The sequence below is a fragment of the Gallus gallus genome, chromosome 1 (genome assembly GCF_016699485.2).
Source record: "Gallus gallus isolate bGalGal1 chromosome 1, bGalGal1.mat.broiler.GRCg7b, whole genome shotgun sequence".
Classification (NCBI taxonomy): domain Eukaryota; kingdom Metazoa; phylum Chordata; class Aves; order Galliformes; family Phasianidae; genus Gallus; species Gallus gallus.
The window spans coordinates 20,709,558-20,730,485 of record NC_052532.1 but is presented as its reverse complement, the minus strand read 5'-3'; the positions used below and the strand labels follow the sequence as shown (position 1 = coordinate 20,730,485).

Sequence of the window (20,928 nt, the reverse complement as noted above, 5' to 3'; positions counted from 1 at the left end):
CTATATTTACTGACACCAAACAGTACCCTCACTGCTTGGGTACTTATAACCCAACGAAAATTAAATTAATGAAAAGCAGATATTCAGATATTGCTCTCCCTTGGTACTTGAAAATTCTGAACGTGAAGGATTAGGTTCATTAAAACATTTTTCTATAAATATATTGGGCCAAGGTGAAAAAAAAGACCATATGGTTTTGGGTAACTTCTAAAACCTTCACAGCTCTGACTATTAAGCATCACAGAAGGCATGAAATTTGCCTTGCAAAATTAATATCTCCATAATATCATCTTTTTCAGTTCTCCTATAGTGCAAATGAAACCTTAAAACTTAAATTATCCATGAGAACGGGGAAGGTTAAGATTGACAGCAAACTGATGGGTAAGTACAAAATATGGGGGTAAGGGGCGGTTAATTACAGTAAACAGGAATCTCTTTATAGCTTTGGATTTGTGGATAAGAATGTTACATTTCCAAGTTTTATTGGCTTTGGTGAAACAATCAAAAAGTTATTAATATAAACCCATGAATTAAATATCAGTGTTTTATATATTAAAGGCCGTTTTAAAGATGTTGCCAGGATTCTCAAGTTTGAAGTTGCTCTGAAGGACAACCCTAAGCAAAACTTCACAGTTCAAGCATACTTTAGTGGTTTGTTTTTTTAAACGGCCATTTTCCTCCCCCATCTGCCAAAGGCTGCGATGAACTTTCTCCCCCATTAACAGAGGGGTGATTTTCCTTACTGCCACTCATCTGCACTTCACCTGAAGTCTGCACTTTTGCAGCTGTCTCAGCTCCTGAGCAGCAGACTCGGCAGCCTTTGTGTCTGCTGGCAGTCAGCAAGATGCATAAACACTCCGTGTACTTCCATCTCATTACGTTATTCATTTATTTCTATGGCAACAACAAAAAAAGTACATTTAGTATATAGCACAAATAAAGATTTGGTCTCCGATATAAATTGCTTATTACTTTATTTTTACTTCTTTCAACCTACAGCAGTTAAGTCTGTGGGTTTAATCTGGAGCTGAGGTGAGAATGCTCCATTAAAATCAGTGGAGCAGTACCTGGGAACTGGGACCTGCCTGGCATGTCTTTGGACCAATGTTTTAGGGCATGATCTTGGAAAAACAGCGAGGCAACGTTGTTACTACTTGTGTCATCATCAGGAAAAATAATACTACCCCCAAGTAATTTTCCCTACAGATTAAATCTGACGACTGTATTTTTTCCATCTGAACAATACTTAAATTGATCCCCTGTCACATTGGCAGCACAGAAGTATGTTTTCAGATTTTCCCTATGGCTTTGTGTGCAGAGATGAAAGCACTTAAAAGAGGACCTGACGTGCACATTATGGGGAGGTCATACTGCAGTCTCAGTGTCTTCATTTCCACTCTAAAGGCCGCGGCGTTTAAAATTGCAGAATTTGGACCAAGTGTTCCCAACATCTTTTTTGCAGTCTGGGAAAAAAAGAAAAACAAAACCATAGAATAAAGGCAGTAGCTAAATTATTAAAGAAAGGTTATCATTCAAATCAAAATATAGAATCCTGGCAAGAAAGGAATTGCAAAATTATCAACAAATGTGTCATCTCTTTTTATTATAAAAGATTTTTGTATCTGAATTCTCTCTTGCTTTAAAATTTCCTTGCCGGATGAAATCCAGAGCATCATATTTTTTATGCATCTTGAAAAGAATTGACTTTGGGTATACGATTGCTGCTGAGAAGCACCTTTGAACCTGCCAGTCAAAGAACCTTCTTTTGTATGACACTTAGCGAATACTAAGTTACGACAGCGCTTTTACATCTTGTGCCGTCAGGGGTGCTGAGCAGTACGAAATCCAATATAGCTCTTTTATCCTTTGTCCTTTTTATCAATGATTTCACAGCTGGTATCTCAAGGTGATGGATAAGAGTCTGAATCTAATGAGTGGCTTGCTGCTGGTACATTTAATGAGCTGATCAGTGAACAAGGGAAGTGTTTAATGCTTTAAGGCCATAGCTTTCTCGGATGCATTTATGCAATGGGATGTGAGGGATGTCAAGACACTGCAGTGCCAACGTTGTTTGCAGGGGGATGGGACAAAAAATCTCTCTCCAGCCAAAGAAACACAACAAAGTGGTGCTGTAGGCGTACTGCCCTGCTCTGCCGGGTGGCCATGCATTGGTGTGGGTGGGTAACGTGGGGTTTAGGAAGGCATAGGGAAGAAGGGAAGATTTGTTTAACAATATTAGCTGCTCAGGTTCCTATGCTGTAGCAGCCTTTGTGAGGGCTGCATGAAGGAAGCGAGCTGGTGCCTGGCCATGAGGAAACTCTTCCTTGCTGCTGACTGTGCTGTTTCTTCTGTCAGTAGCACACAGTCAACATAGTAGAGCTGTCAGTCAGGTGCTTTTCCCCATCACTTCCTTCACATCCAACAAACAGAGTGAAGAGTTAACACTGATCGTTGAAAATTCTTGCCTGGCTCGTATTTGTTAACTCAGTGATTCCACAGTGATGCACTCAACGTATGAAGCAAATGGTGCTGCTCCTACTTAGCGCTCAACCCTTCCTTGTAAATTCAAGAGAGGAGCTGAATCAAATGCATGCTTTTTCCCATCTATTCATTGTTACTAGTGTCAAAGTCTTTGCATACACCTCCAAGGATGTCTCGTCTGAGTGCATCCTGGCAGATCTGCTTAATATCAGGTGAATATGCTGATTAGATATAAGAAGGGTTAAAAGCAGCCTTCATTGTTGCATTATATTTTCATTGTTATGGAAAGAATAAAAATGTGCTATTCTAATAAAGACTATAGCTAGGAGACTGAACACAGTTGTTGTTTTTTTTAATATGCAGCATTTAGAGAAGATCTGCCCTTATGAGGTTGTATGCTCTCATACAAATGGTAGAGAGACTGCAGTGATATTTTAGATATCTGTAATAATTGTTCAGACCTAGCAGTGGGAATGAGGACACTGCTGGAAAATAATGGAAAACTAGCGTTCTCATTTTACTTTTTCATTTCAGTAGGAATCTGACATGGCAGCCTCTTGGAATTAGATGTTAAAAGCTGCTGCTGCTTCTGCTGTTATCTAGAAGGACATCACATGCATTGAAACATTAGTGAGTGGAGGGTGGGTTTGCTGGTGTCCTTTCTGGAGTCCTGCTACTCTGAGAGTAGAAGCCTTCTTTAAATGGACATCTCTGAAGGCTTTTACCACTTGCAGTCTCCAAGGGATTATCCCAGTCTCTCTTGCCCACCGGTCTCCTCTATGTATGTCAGTTTGTTTACTGCATCTTTAACGGTGCACCTCCTTGGGGAAAAAAACAAAGTCACTGAGGGTACCATTTCTTGAGACTTAATGAGCTTAAGCAGCTAATGGCCACTGGGAAGGGGAGATGCTGATTCTCTGTCATGTACTCCCCACTCCCATCTGTGCGCACATTTAACACTTGATAGAGCACAGGAGGAAACCTGGATAGTTTTCTGCTCCTCTGCTAGGTTAAGCTGATTTACAAAAAGACTCAACAGGTGCCAGAGCCTTGGTGACAGAGGGTGAGGTGCATGGCCAGAAAAATAGGGCAGCCAAAGGGTAGGGATAAACAGGGATGGAATAAGCAGGAATGAAGGGAAGGCATAAAAGAAAGGATCAAGAAGCTACCCTCTTTGTGATAACCAGCTCACCTGCTCAGGAAAGCACTCACACGCTGAATAATCTGTGCCACATGCATGCTTTCCCCAGAGAAATGTGTGGCATCTCTTCAGTCTGTTTTTTCTGGGCTAGCTCTCAAGTGCATCTCCAAATGTTTTCTTTTGCAAAGCCAGGCTTTCTTTTTGGTGCTCAACCACCAGCTACATCTCAAATCTTTGCATCCTGATTTTGTTCAGTGACTGTGCATCATGCTAGAGATGGATGGGTGCCAAAATAAGCTTAGTGTCTGGGGCAGCTGGTGCTTGGTTCACCAGTACATGACTGTCAGACCTGATCTCCTGGTTCAGAAGAACTGGGATTAAACCCCACTGCAGAAGGAATAAGGCACGTGTCAGAGTAGCAACTCCAGGCAAAGAGAGAGAAAAGCAAGGCAATGGAGAAGAAGGAAGGTATAACTAGGACAAAGGATAATGTTTCATTAAATGTTGACCTTATATTTCATTAAGGTTTTCATGATGATTTTGGAAAGGCCCAAATATCCTGGAAACAGCTAACAAAGGTGGATCTTTTCTTATAAATACACAACTGTCTGGGTCCTATGCCAGCTCTGTCTGTCCCAGTGACACCATGGGCGTTTGTGGCCTTCAATCTCTGGCTACTGGTGCTCCAGCAGGACCTGCTTTTGGAGCTGGTCTTTGAGTTGCCTTATAGCTGGGTTCACTGAGGTTGCTCAAAGAAAAGACTTTGTGCTTATGTGTTTTGACAAAGCCTGAGCAACCAAAACTGTTTGGGTTCTTCTTGATCATATATTTTGTACTCTGCATATGGATAGTTGTGAGGGTTTTCTGTCCAGCAATAAACAAGGTTTTCTGCAAGCAGCATTCAGGGGTTAAGTGCACAGTGTGCACCTTCTTTGCAGGACTGAGCTGAGCAATGGGGGGCTTTGTACATAGGGTTTTTTTTAGAGTAATATCTAAGTGCGTTTACCATCTCTATTTCAGTGACTCTGTACAATTGCTCCTATGGAAGAAGTGATTGCAGTTTGTGTCTTGCCGCCCATGAAGACTATAAGTGTGTCTGGTGTGAAGAGGATGGCAAGCCAAGCAAGTGTGTGTATGAGAAGCTGTGTCGTGCTCCTCCCACCAACACGTGTCCTCATCCAGAAATCACTCGCGTAAGATTGCTTTTTTTTTTTCTCCTTAGCAGTGCATTGTTTTTCATCAGAAAGCATCCAAGCAAACTCTTATTGAAACCTGATGCATCCTGAGGCTGTAGAACCTGAATGTGAGAAGTCAGAGAGGCCAGATTTGCAGCCCTCAGTGAGCTGTGGGTCTGTGGTGGGAGCATCCCCCAGGGTGAAAGAAGAGCTTTGTTTCACCTGTTGAACCAGCAGCCAAAGCAAGAAGCAATAAACTCTCCTTTACTTCCAGCAGTTGCTTTTTCAGTTGCAAGCCAAATGCTGTGTTTCTGGCCACCGTTGCCTCAAAAACATTCTAGATACTTCAACTGAGCACATCTAAATTACCGTGACAGTGGCATCAGTACACTGAAATCCACACACACCATTTGATAAGAACATATCCCAGCCATCACAAAATGCCGTAGTGATATGGCAGATGCTGAGTCACAATGGAGATATTTCATTCAGTTTAAATCTGAAACCTGTGCTTTGCACTGGCAGAGACACGATGAGTCTCCCGGGGCTGTGCAGCTGGGGGTGTAGTGTGGGCACAGCCAGAATAGGGGCACAATGGATGAAATTGGCTGTGATTCTGTGTTTGAGAAGAAATGGCAGATAAACTTTTGAAGTCTGCCAAGGAAGGCAAGTATCCTAAAAGCATGGAGAAGAATACTTGTATAATACTGGTGTCCTGATAAAGATGATGCAATTGGGAAGAAAAATAAAAGTGATGCTGTTTATACATGATTACAGGTTAAATACTAAATGCTAACAATGCTGGGATATGATTGCTTTTTCAAAGCTTTTGTTAGGTTCAAGTTTGAACAACATATCTGGAAGCAGCTACAGACACTGCCGAGTCCTTTTGCAGCTACTGTATTTATGCACTGAGTGCAAAGGGATGGCCATGGATGAAGGATCCAGTCTTAGTAATATGAAATATTGGAAAATGGAGCAGGTGTTTCTGGAGCTGGTCTGGACAGCAGTCAGCAGCAGCCACCTGCCTGTGCTCAGACTTGCTTATGGCGTATGGTCACTGAAATATTTATTTATTTACCTTCCCTCATGTAAACACAGATTGAGCCAAAGACTGGACCACTGGATGGTGGAATTCTTTTGACCATAATGGGATCTAATTTGGGAATAAAAGCAGAAGATGTAAAAAATATAACGGTGGCAGACAAGGAATGTGTTTTCAAGGAGGAATTCTACTCTGTTTCCACAAGGTATATTTCCACTGTATATTTTGCATAATATTTTAGGCAAAAAATTTAAAAATGAACTTCTGTGCATCCTCACAAGAAGAAGACATTACTGTGATTGTTAGAAATCACCAATAATAGAAAGAACTGGTGCAGTATAAGTGCGGTGTTTCATACTAACATGTCGAAGTTTTCATTTAAAATTGTTACAGATTCCAGTACAGCAATAAGTTTATGATAGCGTGTTACCCTCCTGCTTCTGATTCATTGACATTATTTTTATTTGTTTGGAAAGCTTTCATAAACTATTACTGCAGATGTCTCAAAACTATTTATGAGCATTTAAATTAAAGGCATGATAGATGTGCATCTAGTCTTTAAAATTGTTGGGAAGTCTCAACCACAGAGCAGCCAATGGGAAAGTCAGCAAAGCAAGAGGAAGCTTAATTCTTTTTATAACAGGGCAGCCACAGAGGTTCTCTCCTGGGGGTAGGGAGGGAGCCTTGAGGTTTGGGTTAACTTTAGATGACTCAGTTTCGTCACAGAGCCAACAAGTCTATGGATGCTGAGTTGCCTAAGCAGGTTGGAGATGCTTTGTAGATTACTTGTCACACTCTTAAGCAGTGCTAAAAAGTAAAAACAAGGTGACTAAGTTCTTCTACGTGTCTAGATGCATACTGCAGATTATATCAAGCATCTAATTTCAAGAGGGAAATACCCTTTTGATAGTAGCTGATTGAAAGCATAGCATAAAGTTTCAGTAGTAATATGTAGGTCATTCCAAAAGTAATGCCTCCTATTTATTTCCATGGAAACTACAACAAATATGAAAAGTACAATAACACAACTTGATAGAGATAATTCTGAGCTACAAAACACTATTTTCCAACATAGTCACCACCACTAGCTGTGCATTTTCACCAGCAGTGAACAAAAGCTTGCATGCTGCACTCATAAATGTCTGCAGCAGTGGAGATGACCCACTGTTGTCACTATTGCTGTAATGCACCACTTACCACCTCACTGTGCTCACACCCACGGTTTGGTCTCCATAAACATTCAGCAAGCAGCAGTGAATGTCAGCGGGTGCCGTTTTTTTCTACATGGAGGAATTCAGTGCCACACCTTCATACGCACTTCCATGTCAGATGCCATTTGTCAGACTGCCCCTCTGCTGCCATCTGCTGCATGGCAACAACATGCAATGGAATATTGGTGGGAAGGTCCAACCTCTACTGCCATACCACCAACATCAGCCTCTGACATCATGAGCCAACATAATAAAACAGGAGACATTACTTTTGGAGTAATCCTCATGTTATTGGTAACAACATTTTAAGTAGTGTGATTTTTCTTTCATTCACTTCCAATATTTAAAACTGCATTTGAAACCCTGGCTTTCTCTCCCTTTGATTATTTTGAAGTGTAGTATAATAACTTTTTGCTATTTCTGTGGCATGTTTTGAAAGAGATATTGAAGATGCCTAAGAGATTTCAATTGTTTTTCTTTTTTTTTTTAGCTTTTGAAAAAGCTTTGGCTTTAGTCAGTTTGTGGATCAGGCATTTAGCAGCTTCCCAGGCCCCAAGGACCTAAGAATGTCTATAAAGTTCTGTATCTTCTACTGCTTCCCAAATGCGTTACCATCACTCCCGTTTACACACGCATCACTATCCACAAAATTCTCAAAACTCCCTTTCAGCCATCTTTCCCCATTCCCTACTTCCAGTGTTTGCGAAAGCTGCATTGAATCCCAATGTAGCCTTACAAGAATTTCCACAGCCTCTTGGCGTTCTCTAAAGCTTTTTGGTATTTTTAAATATGTGGAAAGGAGCCAAAACTGAGATGACTGGTTCCTTGTATCGTAGCAACATTACTGGTTTCCTAAGCTCTGCCAGTGTGGTAATGGGCGAGAACAAATGCAACTCGCATAATGTAATTTACCAACAAATTAGGAGGTTTTGAAGGATGTTCTCCATTAGGGAAGCCTTGAAAAAGAAGCTATTCAAAATGTTTAAATGGATATCTATAATTTTGCATCTTTATCTTCGTCCATTCTTTTGTTTAATTATTACTTTATTTATTCTTAATTAAAAAAAGGAAAAAAAAAAACAGAAAGAAAAATAAGCACTGAGTCTTGCTTCTCCATCCTTCCTGCAGCAAAAAGCTATTCATTTTTACAAGCTGGTTCCTCCCATGGGTAGGAGGGCAGCAAGCTTTAAGGCACTGGATGCTGCTCACTGGCTCTGCTCTGGTATTTCTTTGTCAGCCCAGAGAAGTCTGTCCTCTTCTTTTGTAGTTTTCCATTTGTAACAGGGGGAGGGGAGGCCGTGCCAGCGCTTGGGGTGGGAGGGAGCTTTGCTCAATTAAAATCCCTTCTCATCCCACTGCCTGCTCCCCATTCACCCCCAAGCCCCTGCACCCGACTGCTTTCCTTAGCTTGACATATGGTAGACATTCTTCCGAAGGCACTGTTTCCTGTTTCTGCCTGACATAGAGATACAACTTCCAAGAATACAGTAGAGATGATGAGGAACAGACTCAGGCAGCCATACACATGCCAGGACATGCAAGAATTTAGAGAATTTTGTCCATTTGCCAGTACCCAGGCAGAAAATTCTGGAGCGATCCACGAGGGGACTTGACAATCCTTTTATTATAAGTCCTAATTTAAGTACATTGTACTCAGTAATTTGGGGGATGGGTTGTGGGGGTTTTTTTTTTCTATTTTTTTTTTTTAAGCAGTTGTGCAGTGCTTACAGAGGAGCAATAATCCAAGTAGAGAAAGAATGAAGGAAATGAACATTGACTCCAAGGGTGTGTCCCCTGTGAAACTGCCCGCGCAGGCTGCAAACACTGTGTGCATCCTTATCTAACTGAATTAGCAGCTCACCACTAAGCATTTGTCCCACTTTTTGAGTGTGGCGAATCCTTGATGCATTTTCCTGCTATTATTCTGCACGTCACCTGTTGGAAACAGGAATCTAAACATCGCATCTCTCCCTCAGCAGCAGTGAGGGTTAACGCAGGATGTTTTCTCCTCCACTGTTCCTTGACCTCTGATTTTGCGTGGGTTATCTGAGGATTTATTTTCAGAGAACAGTAATTCTAAAGGGATTTTGATCGTAGGTGTGAAAATGCAGTAGCTTAAAGCTGGGAGATAGCAGGATTCACAACAAAAGCATTAGCAGCTCCAATACACAAAGTTATAAGATAGCTGATTCCTGCATCAAGGTCTATGTGGGGTGTCAGTGGGTTTTTTAACACGACCAGATAAAGGGAAAACTTTGTGACGGGTCAGACGGTTTTGTCCCTGACTTCTGGACTGAATCTGAGTCTTCTACTAAGAAGTCAGCTCAGTAGTTGCTATGTGCAGTGCTCAAGTTTCAGTTTTGCTCCATATAGATATGATTAAAATATTCCTGGATGGTTGTGGTGGGAATCTGAGCCAGAGCTCAAGTACCTCGTGTAGGATAAAGCCAAGTTTGTGCTTTTGCTGGCAGCAGGTGTGCTAACTACCTTGCATTGTATTGCAGCTGTTACTGCTATCGGATAAACTTAGATTACTGTTTCTCTCTAGGATTGTGTGTCAAGTTGGAGAAATGAAGGTTCCTAAACAAGGTCAAATTGAAGTTAACATCAATGGAAAATTAGGTAAATCACCAAGTGATGTGCAGTTTACATACCAGGTAAGGGCATTTTTTTTTGCATCGATCTGTTTTATAGTTTGTGCATTGCTTAAATTTGAAGTTTACCTTTTAAACACTTATGTTTGCCTTACAAACTTTATTCAATCAACAGCACTGTAGCTCAAGCATGTTAGAAAACACTAAACTCAAGCGTTTATTTATACAGAAGGTATATCAAAACCTATTCTTATCAATAGAACAGAGTCTTAAAGTCAGATGACGTTTGCAATGTCAAGTTGAAAAGATGCGGTAGAAAAGAAATTGCAACCGACTTATTTAGCAGTGACATGATATCTCCTGAGTGTCAGTACTGAATAAAAACAAGTCAGCACTGTAAAAATCAGGTTCTTCAGGCACACACATATAGTGCAATATTTAATCACTGCGTTTAGGCTACCGGTGTTCTTAATTGCAGGAATTAATGCATGGCAGCTGAAGAATGAGTGCATTAATTTTTTTTTTGAATAATTTCTCCAAAATATGGCATGCAGAGACACAGACAGCGTGATTTGAGTCAGATTACATGTATGCTTTGGTGTCAGTGTCACTGTGAAGGAGAGTTTAATTTATGTCTTTAATTGCTTTACCCTAAACATGGCCATAGGTTATTGCTGTTCTAGTCGGTGGATTTAGAAGCAAGTAGCTTTTGTCTGTATCTGTGAGGTCTTCCAAATTTCTAAGAATGTGTGATAGCTGAGAGGCTTAACTAATCTCTATTCTCATCTTGATATTTAAAATTATGTCTATAAATCTGTAAATCTATAAAATATAAAGGATGTGTTACAGCTTTATCATCTCCTATATTTTAACTTCTGTCTCATTAATTCTTTGTACTTTGTGAGAAGGAAAGGAAGGGAGTCAGCAGTAAGAGGTGGAATAAGTCAAGAATGACATTCAGCTGAGAAGAGGATATTCTGGTTTTCACAAAAGAGGCTAGAAGTGTTTTTTTTTCCATTATTTTGGAGCAATTATCTCCTCTCCCTCGTGGTGTCTCTGCAAAAGCACACATTTTGCTTGAAAATGATCTTATACTGTCACAACCCTCCTCTGTTCCTTTGTGGAAATGTAGGTTATAATTAAGTCTTCCTTTGTCAATCATCTCATTTATCTTAACGAGAGCAGGAAATGTGCAGAAACGTCATGTCCCATGTTTGTGTCCTCACTATCCTTAGGACAGAGGCTATGACATTACACTGTGTATGTATGTGTTGTACTGATTCTCCTATGCTTCTCCTGCATGTAAAGATTACTTCATGGTTTGCATGAAACCTACTCAAAGAAGTTACAAAATGAATTGAAATGTAATGTAAAATCTTTATGTAGGCTTAGAAAACCTCTGTGGGAACTTGTTCTGATGGGATTCCGTGCTCAGTGCAGCTGTGAGATGAGACGAGAGCAGCGCTGCTGCCTTCCGCTGTTTGAGGGAAAGGCTCCCAAATACCTGTGGTGCCCCAGGACAGGCTGCCATGAACAGCTATCATCCAGGTGGATGTTTACCTGAAGGTCCAAGACTTCCTATGTGCCAGTCTCTGAATGAACTGACATTACTGAAATATCAGATACCTAAACTAGCTGTTGCTAAAAAACATCTTTATTTACCTCAAAAATCTTTCCATGGGGACTTTCTTTACAGAATGCAAAGCAGTAGCAAGGAATACAAAATCATCAAGCACAGCGGTACATGCCCTACAACTAGTGAAATCGGTTTCTAGTTTCATCTTTCTTTTTGTTCCATGAGAAAATGAAGCCAGCTGTGGTAGTATTAAAATCAGTGCAGGGCTGTCACACTCATGCACACCTCTGCAAGTGTGACATGAGCGCTTCTGGCATCAGAACAGATGGTCAGAACAGCCAGCCTAGGCAGCTGTTGTTTGAAAAGTTGCTTGTTTTGCTGCTGTTTTCAGGCAGTTCCTTGGTGGCTTGTTTTAGGAGATACACAAAATCTGTGCTTTACATAAAAGCTCTGCTATTTGATATATGGAAAAGAAAGAAAATACTTTTCAAGAACCTTTCTAAAGTAAGTCCCCTGTTACGTATTTTCTCCTTTCTTTGATACTCTATCTGCTGCTCTACGGCTGGTAAATACCAGTGGTTCTGCTGTGTGGTTTGATCACCCTCAGCGCAACAGCTTCAGCTTTAGCTGTGTCCATTTGAAATGCAGTATGTGGCAGAAGTGTACAATGCAGAAGTGTACAAGCAACTCAAGGAGACAAGGAGGTGCTCAGCGTGGTGTCTCTGAAGAGCAGAAGTGACACCATACTGCCCACAGACTGGGGTTCATACATCTGGCAGGTGGCTGCTAGCAAGAGCTCATAATCAGTTATCAGGTACTACTACATCTGGCTGTAGTCAGTGACCAGCCAGAACAATGAAATATGTTTTTAAAGCTGGACTGACAACCATCAGCAGTCAGCCCAACCTGGGGCTTACACTTGTGCTTTGCTCCATTCTGCCAGCACAGTGCTGAGCCAAGCAGCAGGCGAGACTTACACTAGATGGGTCAACAATCCAGTTAGAAAGAAAGCCAAGGTTTCAATTTTAAATCATTTCTGAACTAAAATGCTCTGTTCCTTAGAAGTCTGTGCTGTATAGTAAACATCTCATCTATATTTGCTGCATAACAGAGAGAGAAAGTTTTATGTCCCCCTACCTGCCACAATTTCTTCTATCCTGAGTGTTGTTCAAGCACAGACATTCCAGTGAAATTAAATTCTGGTAACCTCATCCTCCTCCACTGACCTTTTATTGTTTGTTTCACTATAAGCAGAATCCAGCAATAACCATTCTCCTTTTATTGAAATAGAAATGAAATGATGCTAAATTTTAATTTCCAGCTATGCTGTGCCTCTGACAACTTGGCTGGTCTCTATGCAGGAGGAGCCGTGCCATGGCTAAAGGCCAGTCCTGCTTTTTGTTTGTTCATCTGATTGGTTTGTTGATGGCGGTGAGAAACAGAACTGAAAGTGGAAGTTAAGCTTTTCCCAGCTAAATGACCCAGACTAGTGATACCCTGCAAGTGTGCTTCCTTCCCAGAATACCTCATCTTCAAACTGAAGCCACCAAAATGAGAGCTTGCAGCTGAGTCCAGGTTCTTCAGTGCCTGCTTGCAAGAGCAGCTCTGTGAGCTTTAGTCTGAGTAGATTAAAAAGATTACATGGTTTCACAAAGCTCAAATAAATGTAAGAAAGAGCGACAAATTAGAGTCTGATCTGAAAATAAACATGAAGATGACTGCTCACTCTACTGGGAGTATGAATATGAATCTGAATGGAAGGATAGATTTAACAAAGTACTTTTTTCCACCATAATATTCTTGCAAATCAGTATTTTCCTCTTATCTTCATCCATCCTTCAGTTCCCTACTTGGTGTTAGAAGCAGTCGCTGGGGGATCTCTCACTGCCACAGTGCCATCAGTGCCACAGGGCTCCAGTGGAGGCTCAGCTCCCTCCTTAACTCTTCTCCACAAGTCTTCACCATGGCACATCCATTTTGCACAGAAGTGTGGGGGAGAAGGGCAGTTTACATGGCTCGTTGCCATTATGATTGATGCTAGTAAACCAGACACCCACAGAAGTCTGGAACTGCTGCCAGAGGACAGTGGCTATGTATTATCCTTCTGCATGGTAATAAAAGTTCTGGAGTACATCTTGGCTGTGTGTCAGCCTGCACAGGGGCCAGGAGAGCTGGGTAGCTCAGAGGTTTCTGGAAGCTGCCCTTCCTCATGTGGATATTATTAGACCTAATTCTCTATCATCTGAGGCATCACTTAAAAATATATCCCTCCATTTGGTGCTTGTGTGTTCTGCTTGAAAGCTGCCAGTGAACACTGGTACATGGTATGCAGGCATTCCAGCCACACATGCTTCCATTTCTCCATCAGAGCTGCCGGAAGGGCTCTGTGGTCTGTTCAGAAAATGATGTGGTCTCTGCCTCAGGACAGAAAGATGCTACCCACGGTCCAAAGCATCCTGTTTAGAATATCAGCCCTGTGCATAAGCCTCCCACCCACAGCAGGCAGTGTGCGTCACTTGGCATACGCTCTGCCTGCACACCTGGAAGCATTTGGGCAAGCTGAAGGTTCACACAAAGCAGCCCCAGGAGAGCCAGGCTTGGCCTACCGGCCTGCGTTGGTTTAACCCAGGAGTGAGGCCTGGCTGCACTGGTGCTGCGGGCCTACAAGGCGGGCCGGCTGAGGGAGCAGCTGTCAGTGTGTGCAATGGAAACTGTCCGCCCGCTGTCCTGTGAGTGGGTGGTGTGTCTGAGGAAACAGGTCCCTGTGTCTGGCAGAGGGGGGAAGGAGCGACTCCTGTGCCCTATTCAGAAGCTTAATTCAGCTCCTGTGGTTACCTTTGCAGTCTATGAAATAACACTTTGACCTTCATGAAGGTGGTGAGTGCCTTCAGCACTTCATGGGCTATGCCTTTAATGTGTTTAATTTTTGTGCACGAGGGTTGGCAGAACAGTTCAGCTCTGAGTGAGGCGGGGGGGATAAGTTTGGTAACAAATGAGTTGCTTTACAGACCTGCTTCAACAGCCAGAGCTGACTGCAGCTGGGATCAGGATGAGGGAAGAGAAAGGATATTTGCTGGAGACAGGACAGATGAGATAAATGCAGTGCAATAACATGCTCTGTACACTGGTGAGAGTGTTGCCCACATGTATGTGTGCATCCTCCTCGGGCTCCCAGCACGGCACCCCACGCCTCCCATGTGTGGAAACGCAGGGGCACACCGTGCCTGTGGTTGCACAGTCCCACTAAAGGCAAAGCCCCGGACGGAGGTTGCTGTGGCAGGAACTGGCAGGAGGGAGCTGAGGCGATTCTGCCATTTGCTGCCCGCTACACCCACTTGACACATCCATCTGTTGCTGGCTTCCTCTCGTTCTGCAGCTGGCAACTCCCGCAGCATCATGGGGATATATTCTGCCACCGTCCTCTTTACCCTTCCCACTTGTCTTTGCTTGTGGTCTGGAAAGGTTGCTTTTTCTCCAGCATCCCCCCCTTGAAGCACAGAAATTATGCAAGGTCTCTTTACATCTCCGCTGGTCTCCCATCCTCTGTTGCTTTCCAACTGTTTTGAATTTCTGGCTCGCCCTGTGTTCCACCCGTAGCCTCCTTGGTGGCTTGTTGTTCCTCCCATTTTCTGCATTAGTGAAGGACAAAAGGTGATCACTTTTATCTCAGTGGTGCAGCTCTTGGGCTAGAAATTTCCTATCATAGCCCAGTAATACAGCAGTTAGTATCCTTATTTACAGAGTCATGCCGCAGAATATAAAAAGTTCAGGATGTGCTTGGTAGTTGAATATTAGAAAAGCAGAGAATTTGGAAAAGAAAATCTGCAGAACCTAAGTGATGGTTCTAGGACTGCAGCCCTCTTGTTCATGGATGCTACGTGAGGGACCAGAAGCGAGTTGGCTCAGCACAACTGTGTAACCTAAAAGAGCTGCAGAAGCAAATAAACATAATGAGTGAAAAAGAACATCAGTTGGTGTGGCAGATCAGATCCCAAGTGCAAGTCAGGGGAGTGAAAAGGAAGCTGGGGGAAGGGTTCTGTGTTGCACCTGTGTATCTTTAATGGAAAAATTGCAAAGAAGCTGGATAGCAGGAAGAAAAGGAGAAAAAAAAGTAACCCTGCTGTTAGCCAGATAAAAGCCGTGGTTCGATTGGACACCAGCAGATCACAGACATCTAAAACTCTAGGAGCACTTTCAGCCTGTAAAAACCATCTTTTAATAGCATTGTAATCAGAAATCTAAAGAAATAACAAATCACCTTCCTAACTGTGCAAAAAGACTGACTGCAAGCAATAAAATATAAAAGATGAACACGTTCATTCTAGATTAATAAACAAGATGAAAAATATAAGAACTCAGATGCAAGTGCTCAGAGGGGTTGCAGTAGCTCTATCAGGAGCAGCAGTCGTGTACGATGCTAATAAGTAAGTTTGCTGCTAAATGTGATTATAAGTGGAACAGACATGGAGATAATTTACCCTCCAGCACGCAGAAAGCATGAAACTACGACAAATAATATATAAGCATTTCTGTGAACAAATTTGCAAGTATGAGGTGAAGGATGCAAGCAGAAAGCAAGGAAAGGTTTCTGGCTGCACTGAAGAAAACAGGACACTGGAAGGCAGCCTGGACATGAAGTCATATGCATGCTTGGGCCAGCACAAGCATTTCTGCCAGGACTTTATTTTCCTCTCATACCTGCGTGCTGACAAAGCACAGTGTATCTCAGAGGACAGATTGTTACAAGAATATGACATTACTGTGAGGTACAACCCAAAAATACAGTTTGTGAAGCTCAGGTTAGTCCATGATGCAGGGACAAGGTAGGGTACAGGGTACACAGGACAGTGAGTGCAAGTTGCAAGTAATTCATTGGCGTTACAAAGAGAATAAACTGTTTTGCTACAGAAGAATGTCACACTGTTTGAATGTTATATACTATAAGCAATGTGCAAGGATTCTGCTAAGAAACTGTCATTGCCTCACTGCTTCCAATTGGAGCAGGTAAGCACTGCTTTCAGGTAAGCTATATCAACAGGATCAGCACTGACTATAGTCATCAAGGCAGAACAGGTAACCTATTCACAGCATTATTATTATCCTTCCACCAAAGCTACCTAGTGGTTATCAAAGCCCTGGGAACCTGCTCATCCGCTCAGAGTACTCACCCAGCAGTCTGGTATAGCATGGGAGAGATGGGTCGCAGGTGTACTTTGAGACCTCTCACTTGGCACTATTATCTCTACCAAGGATTTAAGGAAAGTTGGAATGTATGAGATACAAACACTTGAATTTCCCACAGCTGAGAAGCTAAAATCTGCTCTGACCTACAAGCAAGAAATCCTGTTGAGAGCAAATTGTTTCTTCAGGTTAAATCATTCTACACCTGTAGGGAGCAAGCTACACCTGTTGAGAAGAGATCCTTCCTCAAATAGCACAGCTGAGGATGCACATATCAAAACTGTAAATCCATATCCTACAAGCACAGGACCTGGTCATGAAAGGGTAGGTGGCAAGAAGTTCTTCTGCTGAGAGATGACCTACATGCCTTGACAGGCCACTGAGCAACTGGCAGACATCGGAGCAGGCTTTTGAAAGCCATGCAGTCAGAAAGCCCAGGCATGAGGAAACCTGTCACTGCAGAGGAGGTTTGTGCTCATTCAGACGCAATGTGTGCGGAAGACATGAACAGTATTTGTCCAGTGACCAAATGTGTCCAATGCCTAGACCACTGCAACTTGAAAGAGTATCTTCCCATTTCAAGCAACATAAGAAAAGGAATGCAATGTATGTGAACTATGATTTTCTACACTTGAAGGAATTGTAAAACAAGAGTTAATTGTTTAAATGTTGTTTAAATGTTACTGCGTCCATGAGAAATGAAGCACTGCCAAACCCTCACAAGAGGTGATGTTTTCCAGAAGAATTATTACAAGGCTGCTATAAATTCTATGTAGGACACATAATCAAATGTTCTGCTTAACATCATAATTGCAGCAAGCACTGTGGTGCAATGTTGCAGTAAGTGTGACGTCCCCCAGGCACGTTCTGACTGAGCAAACAGATACGGAGATGCAGAGGAATGAAAATGGAAGCGTAGTATCTGTTATGAGTGCAGAGGTGCTTTTGATTCAGGAACTGAAAGGAGAAAAGGGAAGAAACGAGGAGAAAGGAAATCCCTGAGGGGATTTTGAAAAGGTAGTATCACTGATCTCACAACATGTCCTGGGGGGTCCTGGACTGATCAGCGCAGGTTGTAGTGGCTGAATTTTTAGCCCAGGATTTAGCCCAGATGAAAGAAGCTTGCTTCTTGGTAAAAGTAGCAATTTTTATATCCTCCAAACTAGGTTAGAAGTGAAGGATTTACCACTTTGCCTTCATTTTCTTCTGCAAGGAGAAGGAGTCTCATGGGGGGCTGTGGTCAGCAGCGTAGACGTGTGGGTAGAGTTCTTGCAGCTTTGCTAGAATTGGAAGGGTAAGACTCAGCCTAGCGGCCTGTGAAGGTCTGAACCTCTCCACATGTGAGTGAGCATGATGTTATGTATGGGAATGGACTGCCTCCTCCTGAGGTAACACAATTCTTCTCAAAGCCTTGTACCATTGCTGAAAGGCCTTCTTTAAATTATCATAGCATTCAGAAAAATGTCTTCTCCGGCTGATCTTGTCAACATAACTGCATTTGTGAATAATGCTTTCTAGCTAAGCGTTTAGGTGAGCTACACCTTTCCTCTGTTGGTACTCTAAGATGACCACCAGGTAGGCTGCTGCAGCTTTGTGCTTTGAGCCATCTGTGAAGATTTTAGAAGAGCAGTAAAGCTTGCTGATAGTGCATTGGTTTTGCAATAAAACGGTTATTAAAATGGTTAAAATTCTGAATAATTTATTTAAGCTACTTATTTTTCTGGAAGGTCCTGGAAAGGGCAGGGGCAGGGGGAAGAGAGGAGAGGAAAGGAAAGGGAACTGTGAAACAGAAAACAGCAAATTAGAATTATTGAAATTATTTTCCTGACGAGTTTGTGGTAACAAGCTGTTACTTTATGATGCTTTGTTTTAGTAGTCATCCTGAAAAACTCTGCACACAGAGCCTAGTTCACCTTCTCCTTGTTAGATCATCTTTATGAGATGTCCACATTATTTGGTCCCTGGAGTGCTTATGGTATTTTCAAAATTAGTTTAAATGGGTTAAGTATGAATACTTTGGATGAAGCTGTTTTAAAATAGCCCTTTGACGGATAGCTGTAAAAACAATGGTTAAAGAGAAAATAAGTGTTAAATGTAACTATTCAACTTTCTCAGCCACTACCTGTGGTAGCTACCATAGCAATTCTTGGCCTCAGCTTTTCATTAACCTGAAATGAAGCTGAGATGTGCTGGCTCCACATTGCAGCTGTGTTGCGGAAGTGGGAGAAGGTGTGGGTAGCATGTTCTCTTTTTTGGCATAGCTGGGTTTTCACAAAATGATACAGAATCACAGAATGGATGGGGTTGGCGGGGATCTCTGGAAGCCAATTGGTGTGGCTCTTCCTCAAGCAGGGACGCCCAGAGCAGATTCCATTTGCCTCTTGAAATTGTCCCTGGGCACTACTGCAAAAAGCCAGGCTCCATCTACTTTTAGCTTTTTAACTATTAGCAGAGCCAGAGTCTTTCTAATAAAAAAAAAAGGGAAATTCTGGAGAAAACAGAACAGGTACTTGTTTCACATCCACATTGCTGTTGTGTTATTCATAGAGGGGCAAATGTAGGCTGCCAATAAAAGGTCCCACAGAAAATGGTTCCCAATGGTTCTGCTTTGAGTTCGTGACTTGCTTGGTATTTGCTGATTGTTAGCAACTGAACCAACTGTTGCACTGCCTGAGTTATGGATCAGATACCCCATCTGAGCCTTAATGGTGTAATTATTTATCTTTGTATAAAAGCTTGACAGATAGAGTTTAGAAAAAAGGCTACACAGCCTACAAAGCCTACAGCCTTTCTCAGGTTGAGGGGTAAATAATTTGTCCACTAATTTTTTAGTAGTTTTTGAGGAATATTGACTTCTGGAAGCTATCCCTTTCACATCCATCCATCTGTTGCTGTGGATTTTTACTGGTTATAATATAGCAGTCCAATATACTTAACACTTTGTAGCAATCAAAACAATCTGAAGTTAATAAAAAGCATGGTTTTCTGTCTATCTGTTCTGGTTAAATGTAAGGTGTTTGGTATTTTTTGTGAGATTTTTTGTGAAGAGCGGATCTAGACATGTTAATTTAAGCTTCAGATGTGACTTTTAAAACTGACCTACTCAAGTCTTTTATTTACCCTTGTGTAATTTCAATTTAGGTTAAATCAGCAAGCAGTTAAATCTGAAGAAGAGTATGAACAGAGAGGGTTGTATAGATCTAAGTAAGCAGTTTTAGTCAACTCTATTATGTTGAATCAATGTTCCCTTTTATTTAAACTATGCTTAAAATTACTTTGAGTCAATTCCTTGCATAAAATGCTGTAACTCAAGTGGTGTATTAAATTAAAAAGAAATCAGAGGTTAGTTCATGAGAGCAGTCACGTGCTGTATCATCGTACATCTTGAGAAGTGAAGGGTTTACAAACAGATTTCTCTTAGGGAAGAAAAGCAATTGACACCCAATTAGTGTTAAAGCATATTCCTAAAGCTCAATGACTTGAGAGCAAATTACAGTTGTCATTGTGGATTTGTGAAGTGTGCTGAACCGTGATGCATTCCTTCAGAGGGAAGTTGCTCAGACATGAAAGTATATAACAAGCACAGCAAGTACAAGTTCTCTATGTTTCTATAATATCAGTGCTTCAATAAAACAAATTTGTCAAGTAACCACAAGGTCAACTGAATGCATTTTTACGAATTCCTGCTATTTGTTAAAAACCTATCAATGGCTCTCTGAGCTTTCAGATGAACTCCAGTACCTCATTCCCTCTTCTGCCAAACATTAATGAACCATTGTGTTTGTAGCTGCAAGCTGACACAGAGATGGCAGTCTTTCCATGGGTAAAATAACGCAAGTGAAAGCTTTTTGCTATGTGACTAGTCAGCAAAACTGTTTCTGAACATGGCCTTTCCTCCTCTGAGCATGGCCAGTCCACTGAGTGAGCATCTATGCAATGTGGTGGTGATCAGTAAACCCTAATCAGCAAGGGAAGTCCTCAAATGTCTTTGCTCTTGCTTTAGTCATAGAATCATAGAATGGCCTGAGTTGAAAAGGACCATAATGATCATCTTCTTTCAACCCCCGTGCTATGTGCAGGGTTGTCAACCACAATCATCTAGAATCAACTAGAATCATCTAGTTTGGAAAAGACCTTCAAGACCACCAAGTCCAACCATCACTGTGACCCGCCAGGTCCCCCCACTGTTGACCATCTTGTATATGCTACACAGAGCAATGCCCCAAGGCTGGATAGGCTTCACCATCATCCACACATTTTAGCAAGTTGGCAGGCAGCACGTGCTGAAGCCAGGCTGGGTGATCTCAAGCCTCTTACATGGCTTCACTCACACTCTTAATTCAGAGTTGTCTTGAATAGCAATGAATTTCTCAACTGGGAGTAGGGACTGCTTAGGGATGAAGTAATTAAATTGCACTTCTCATGAAAAGCCTTCACTGTTAATTTACAGTATTTGTCATATCTCTGGGAATGCAGTCACAGAAACAAAGAATGAATTGAGAACAAAAGGAGTGAACTTACTTG

At 41.9% G+C, this 20,928-nt stretch overlaps 1 protein-coding gene across 28 annotated transcripts in view; it reads left to right on the top strand.

The window, feature by feature from the left end:
• The window catches only part of PLXNB2 (plexin B2), a 251,026-nt gene that overhangs the window by 195,234 nt on the left and 34,864 nt on the right, over nt 1-20,928 (top strand). For all 28 annotated transcript variants that reach the window (XM_040672252.2, XM_040672406.2, XM_040672271.2 and 25 more), the window contains 4 exons: nt 300-381; nt 4,643-4,815; nt 5,899-6,047; nt 9,602-9,710. In XM_040672252.2, the coding sequence (XP_040528186.1) occupies nt 300-381; nt 4,643-4,815; nt 5,899-6,047; nt 9,602-9,710 (513 nt within the window). The remainder of the gene's footprint in view (nt 1-299; nt 382-4,642; nt 4,816-5,898; nt 6,048-9,601; nt 9,711-20,928) is intronic.